At 40.0% G+C, this 6,865-nt stretch overlaps 1 protein-coding gene across 1 annotated transcript in view; it reads right to left on the bottom strand.

The window, feature by feature from the left end:
* PAXBP1 (PAX3 and PAX7 binding protein 1) overlaps window positions 1–6,865 on the bottom strand; it is a gene marked incomplete at its 5' end in the record, with an annotated part of 26,785 nt that extends 19,920 nt beyond the window's left edge. The window contains 6 exons of the mRNA XM_085297838.1: window positions 357–577; window positions 1,134–1,237; window positions 2,143–2,364; window positions 3,720–3,896; window positions 5,585–5,713; window positions 6,688–6,865. Of these exons, the coding sequence (XP_085153964.1) occupies window positions 357–577; window positions 1,134–1,237; window positions 2,143–2,364; window positions 3,720–3,896; window positions 5,585–5,713; window positions 6,688–6,865 (1,031 nt within the window). The remainder of the gene's footprint in view (window positions 1–356; window positions 578–1,133; window positions 1,238–2,142; window positions 2,365–3,719; window positions 3,897–5,584; window positions 5,714–6,687) is intronic.

Raw genomic sequence — 6,865 nt, 5'->3', positions numbered from 1 at the left:
AAAAATCTGATTTACAGTTTAAAAGAATATTACTTGACAAGCTAAAGACCTCACTGGCCTTTCAATTCTTGACTATAAGATTGTGCAGTGTCCAGAAGATGCAACTCAAACCTGTCTTCAACAAGATCAATGGCCACATATTTAAAGCTTCACTTCCAGAGAAGCAATCCGAGGAGATTTTCGAACAAAGTGTCAATGTCATCTTCACTTTGGGTTTTTTTGTTTTTTTAATGGATGTGTCAGTCGGTACTTTTCCAGCGATGAAACTCTGCATTTGCTCCCCGAGACTAAAAGGTGCCTGAGGAACAGAAAGCTAGGGGACAGGTCTTTAAGTCTAGAAAGATGGTCTGTCCTACCTGTCTTTAAGCTGTTTCTTTACCAAATCAATAGTAACAGGAGTCATCTCATTACTGGGAGTTTTGAAAGGAACTGTATTATCTGTTTTTTGAGACTTGTTTTCCGATGATCCATATGCAGCATAAGTGTATGGAATGCCATATGATGAACCATAAGACAGTGTCTGGTAAGTGTTCTGGTAGTATAGATTATTCACTTCAGCAGGCTGATTTGGTTGAACCTACAGAAAAATGGCATGTGATCATGTTATATTAGACTTTAAGGAAGGGAAGAAACTTAATCTGATTCACATCTCAGACCCTGCAAAATGAAAAACATAGGCAGATACAAATTACATAATTATCAATAGGACTTAAATGAACTGTACAGACAACATACAGCAAAATCTGCTATGAATTCCAGCTCTATGTTTATGCTGCAACACAAGGCAGCAACTGTAAAGAAGTGCACACTGTTACAGTACAGACTCTACCACCCCACTGATAAACAGGAACAAAAGTCTTTTCAAAGTGGCATTATTCTAGCTCTATTCTAAGCTGCAAAAAAATGCTGGTTAACAGCACAAAAAATGATCAATATCTAATCTAGAACAGAGACTAAAGAAAAACACCGCTGGACACTTAAAATCTAAATTCACACTTCATTTTAAAGAATATCAGAAATTCCATACTAATCTTCTTAGCTGAAACCACCTTCTGTAAACTACCCAAGTTTGTAATGGATTTAGCCAGTATATGCAAAAACAAAACAAAAAAAGTCCACAATTAAATATATACCTGAGGTATGTTGATTCCTTTCCGTATCTGTTCTTGCTCCCATCTACTGAGTTCTTCATCTTGCTCCCCTGCCACCAGTGCTTCATCGTCRCTTCCCTCAATACCTGAACCCGAGTAAAACAAACGGGTAACAAAAAGGAGAAGATAATATATGCATGATAAGGGCCATGCTGAAAGACGTGCTCCAGTGGGAACATGGAGTTCAGTGCATTCTCCCTCTCTCTTCACAAGAAACTAAGGATGCTAGTCTGAAGTATTATCATGGATGTTTCATTTCAAAAATCCAATGGAGGTATTTGCAATCAACTGTTGTTAAAGCTTTCTAATACTATAAGCCTACATCTTATAAATTCTCCTTTTGTCAAAGATTATTTTACTTGCTTGCCAGCAAGCAGAATGCTACATTGAAGAACAAACGCTCTTTCTGACAACTATATACACTTCCTAAAACACAGGACCAATACTAATCACATAATAATTGCTCCTAAGTGCAAGTTTGCGTAAGATTTGATAAAACTGTGTTTCTAGCATCGGAACTTCATTTGTGCACCAAAATTTTATAAGCCGATTTCTTCATGTAGTACTTAAAAAATGTATGTATATATATATTAGAACATAATTCCAGATTTACATCTAAGTATTGTATGGTGCATAGATTAGATCTATAGATTAAGGAAACACAGGAAGTTTCATCTGATATGAGGAAAAACTTCTTTACTGTGAGGGTGACAGAGCACTGTAACAGGTTGCCTACTCTGGAGATACTCAGAACCTGCCTGAAYGCGATCTTGTGTGACATGCTTTAGGTGACCATGCTTGAGCAGGTGGGTTGGACTAGATGATCTCCAGAGGTCCCTTCCAACCTCAGCCATTCTGTGACTCTGTGATCCTGATAGGTATTTTAGTGTTTGAAAAATGAGTTGTTTAAAAACACTAAAAGGGAGCACTTGCAAGGAAAACAGTGTGAAAATTTATCAGCTATGCAACTGTCCTTCTGAAAAGATTTTACCTATTTCCTCAGCAATCTTTTGCCTTTGGGATTTTTCCTTCACCGTAAAAACTATCCTCCTCTTCTCATCATCATCTTCATCATCACTGGCATCATTTTCATCTTCTCGAACAAGGCGGCTTTTACCTGGTTCACTGTCAACAGGTGTAAAGTCTCCAAGTTCGCGAGCCATTTGACGCTTTTTCCTAGCGGCGTGAATAAAAGCAGCATCTGGAATTTCTCCTAGAGATAGATGTTTGCACTGTTAAACAACCACTGCAACCGAACAGGTATTATGACTCCTTATTACTTATCTCTGCCACCCTATCAACTTTTCTTTGCAAACAGCATAGAATGCGCAGGAGAGGGGAGATATTTGCAAGCAAGTTACACATGCAGCATTTCAGATTGTAACTCTCAAGTTGGATTTTTTTTTACCAAAACAACTTGCTCTGCTTCCACCAGCTCATGGCAAAGCAGCCTGATGTCCCTGCAGGAAATACTCCTAGAGAAAAGGAAGCCTTTTACAGGGGCTGGCTACTGCAAGGGGAAGACGACAATAAGGTTTTTGGCTACGCCACTCCTTGATCTGATACTGCTCCTAACTCTTATTATTTGCAGGTGGGGGGAAAGGGGAGGCATTAAAAAAACCTCAGCCATTTCAAAAGATGACCACAGCTTAGACATCAAAGGGACACCAAATAGGACAAAGGTAAYAGAAGATCGCACAGTTGAGAAGAATAAGAAAAGCAGACCAAAAAACCATCAAAATTGCTACTAAAAAATAGTAATAATAATAATAATGCAACTTGCATTTATTGTAAATAGAATGCCCCTCCAAAAATATGTTTTTTTAAACATCAAGAATTTTTACCACTACTTTGATTAGCTACACACAAATGATTAAAGTTCAGATTCTGTTTATATTTGAAATGACAGTCTACTCAAACCAGCAGTATCTTTAGGAGATGCAATAATATGCATGCTGCACTACTTTGCAATTATCCCTTAATGGAAAAATGATTTGAAAGTCAACTAGAGAAATTCCTTCTCTAGTTTCCCATATCATTACATTCTGTGAAATACAGTCAGACGTGCAGAGGAAGTTTGTACTGGCAAGTAGGCAACCACACGAGATAGCTAACAAGTAGTTAAACTGCCTAAAAAAATATTTTCTCACAGTGTTTGCTTTGGTCTCAGGGCCTGACAAGAACCTCATTATACAGAATAAAGTAAAAAACATTTGAGGTACCTTTTAGACCTGTAACTGAGACATTCAAACCGAAGACAAAATTTTAATTGAAAGCAGTTAAAATTCACATTGAGCAACCTATCCTGGATCTAAATTCTGTTAGTTTATTATCATGTTGAAAGATAATTTTTTGGTTTTGACATGAAGATTAAGCATTCCGTACTACAGCGTTTTCTCCCACAAGGTTTGCAAAATTGGTCAGCCTTGGAAAATGGCAGTTTCCTGAATTCTCAGATGCTGGCTACATTGCTAAAAAAATATTTCTTAATCCCTCAAATATACCACTCTGTTGTAACTGCTGGCTAAAGCATTTCTCGATATATCAGACATATTACAAAAAACCCACCTGGGCGGAGAACATTCAGTGACGACAGAGCACTTGAAAATGCCCCACCAGCTTTTGGTTTTTCTTCTTCCTTCTCACTTTCAACTTCCATTTCTTCTTCACCTTGTTCACTGTTTGTAGTCCCATCTTCCTGACTTATATCTTTGATCAGTCCTGTTTTTTCTAGAGGTGGTTCTACTGTTAAGACAATAAAGGCCACCTTTCACTCTTTTGTAAAGATCATTCAAAAACATTTTTTAAGATCTAACAACTCAAAGTATGCTAAACGTTCATTGTTTAGGGACATAATCACAACACAGAAAGTGTATTTTATTAGTCACTGAAACCCTCTTGAAATGAAACCTGGCAAAGCAACATCTGAAACCCATTAAATAGTCTATGTACAGCCAACTATTAAAACAGGAAATCCAAAAATTAMGACAATATATGCAATCTTCACACAGCCTCTTATGCAAGTAATTACAAAGCAACAGTTCAAACAAGTATAAGATATTCTTTAGAGACATTTCAGCCGTATCAACTCAAGACTTCCACTATTTGCTTTAATGAAATGGTAGGTAACAGCAGTAGGTTGCCATACTGGGCTACATATAAACTACTGTTTAGTACTCAATTTTTCTCCAATTCCATTGTTCAGTGTGCATCTTGCCTGTRCTGCAGCAAATCTTTGCAAAAAAAACAGATCCACTCTAAAGGAGTGTTTTTCTTCTCCTGAGCAGGGAGTGCAACATTGCCCTATGTTATGTGGTTAATATTCAAATACAGGTAGCAGGTAAAAACATTTCGCAAAAAATGCATACTTAATAAAGCTACCAAATCTAAGCTGTATTATCCAAATTGTAGTAGCCATGAGGTATCTGCACTGTATCCAAACCAGCTACAGGGAAAAGAAAAAATAATTACTTTACTTGACTCGCTCAGCATAATATAGTCAYGTGACAAAAGCAATACTGAAGATCCAGCTTTTCACTGATCATTTGAATGTTAGCCACAGAAATCCTTTCTGCTTCTGCTGATACCCATTACCACTGTACAGACAACTTAAGCATTCTAATAACAAATAATTTGTTATTAGAGTTTTGTGATAAAAAGGGCAAATTTCTACATGGGACCATCCTCAACTCTAATGCATTCAGGTATCACTGCAACTTTTAGATCATAAGCCTTGCTCTTGTGCTCATGGGGTAGTGGGTTATCATTCTGTACATGAACCAACTGGAGGAGGAAAAGCAACCTTTACATTCTCAGCAGGCTTTCCAAAAACTAACAGTAGAAGAACAATGAAGCTCAAATCCCAAGCTTTACTCCAAGATACGGAGGACTGTGTACTGTTAAATGATCCCTCTGTTCCAACACTTCCATCCCATCATCTCAGTCATCAACTATTCCCTACTTTACGGTTCCATTCCTGAAACACGCAGCTCTTGAATAATTTACTTAGTAACAAAGAACACCACACTGCTCACCCCATAATTTTCCCTTTTGAGAAGCTGCATTACAAGGACACGTTCTGTCAGATAACCACTAGCTGCAGTTCTAAACTAATTATTAAGAGGAACTCATCTGACAAAAATAAACAGACCTGAAATGCAAAAACCATGGAGGTCTTCTGACAACTGTGTATTTAAATTTTCTGAAAAGTTTCATCCTTCTACATTCATTTCCACTTATGAAAGATTCAAAAAATCCTACCAGATTCAGAACAGCATTTGTGAGGTTCAAACAAACATACTTAATGCATGCTGTATTTCAGCTCTAAATGCTTCATCTTCTAAAAAAGACCGACAACTGATCTTGTCGGTCATTTGTATTTACAATACTTAATCTTTGCCATTAATAGAAGTTAGTGTTAGTATTATAGTTACCATCTGTTGGAGAATTGACTTCCGTTCTAACTTTTGATTTTTCAAGATCTTCTTTATATTCTTTCTTCAGTTGTTTTACAATCTTTTTGCTGTAACTTGATTTCTTCACCTTAAAAACTTCTTCAGTTTCTTTAAGAGAGAAGTTGAAAAACATTACGTTAGACAGTATACCTACCGAGTCTCAATGTTGTACCTAGAACAACTTAGTAAGTACTAAGAATATAGTTTGATGCGACTTTACACTCGCATTATTGTGGCAAAAACAGTCCCATACTGTTTGTTCCTTTGGAGATTCATGCCTACCTTGCTTTTGTTGTTTTTCAAGTGCATCTCACTCACAGCACAGCCTGAATTTACACAGRAGTGCACACACATGGCCTGCTTTTATCTGACTACAGGAAATCTCCCTGTAAYAGCTGTTCCTCCACTGTGACCCGAAATTTGAAAGTTCCAATGATTACAAGAGTAATCTTTTTTATTAAAAAAAGGGTGGGGGGAAATCAAAATGCTTACTAACTCCCTTGCAGACAAAAACTCACAAAAGGAAACTCCACATTTTATTCGCCCTGAACTTTGGGGATTCAATGAACTCAAGAATTTTGAAGGAGTGTGTGAGGAGGGTGGGGGTTGTTTATTTTAAATATATACTAGTTAACTGCTATCCACGATCAGATTATCTGAGCACGAGCTGACCAGCTCCTGAGAGCAGCGCTTGCCGCAASCCAGCAGAATCACCAGCTGAAGCCCCACGCAACCACAGCCAAACTGTTTTTCTTCTGAATGCTGGAGCCTGGAAACAGCTTTAGCCATCCGGGGAGCTTAATCTGACCACCCTGGAAGAGCAGGCGGGCACCGGGACGCCAGCGGGCTTCTGCGAGCTGCCTGCTAGGCCGAGCGTCCCGCACGGCCCACGAGCGCCAGCCACGCGGGATGGCGACCAGCGCCACGCAAAGCCGCGGCAAAGGAGGTTGAGGTTTCTTTTTTCTTCCTCCCACCCTCAACATTCAGCAGCCCCTCACGCCGCGGCTCACACCGGGCAGGGGCAGCGGGCCCAGGGCCGCGCAGCCCCGGCGGGCGGCCCTGGGCTCGCGGCCGCCGCTCACCCTCCTCCTCGTCTTGGAAGCTGAGCAGACTGGCCCGCGGCGCCTCTTTGTTCTCCCGCGGCCGCTTCTTCTCCTTGGCGCGCCCGGCCCCCGGCAGCCCATTACCCTGCTGCTGCTGCTGCGGTGGCGGCGGCGGCGGCAGCAGGGCGGGCGCCGGGAGCGCCCCCAGGCCGCCGCC

This window comes from Rhea americana, unplaced genomic scaffold (genome assembly GCF_003343005.1).
Source record: "Rhea americana isolate MKP2758 unplaced genomic scaffold, rheAme1 scaffold_130, whole genome shotgun sequence".
Classification (NCBI taxonomy): domain Eukaryota; kingdom Metazoa; phylum Chordata; class Aves; order Rheiformes; family Rheidae; genus Rhea; species Rhea americana.
The sequence above is the reverse complement of the archived record's forward strand: the minus strand, read 5'-3'. Positions and strand labels throughout refer to the sequence as shown.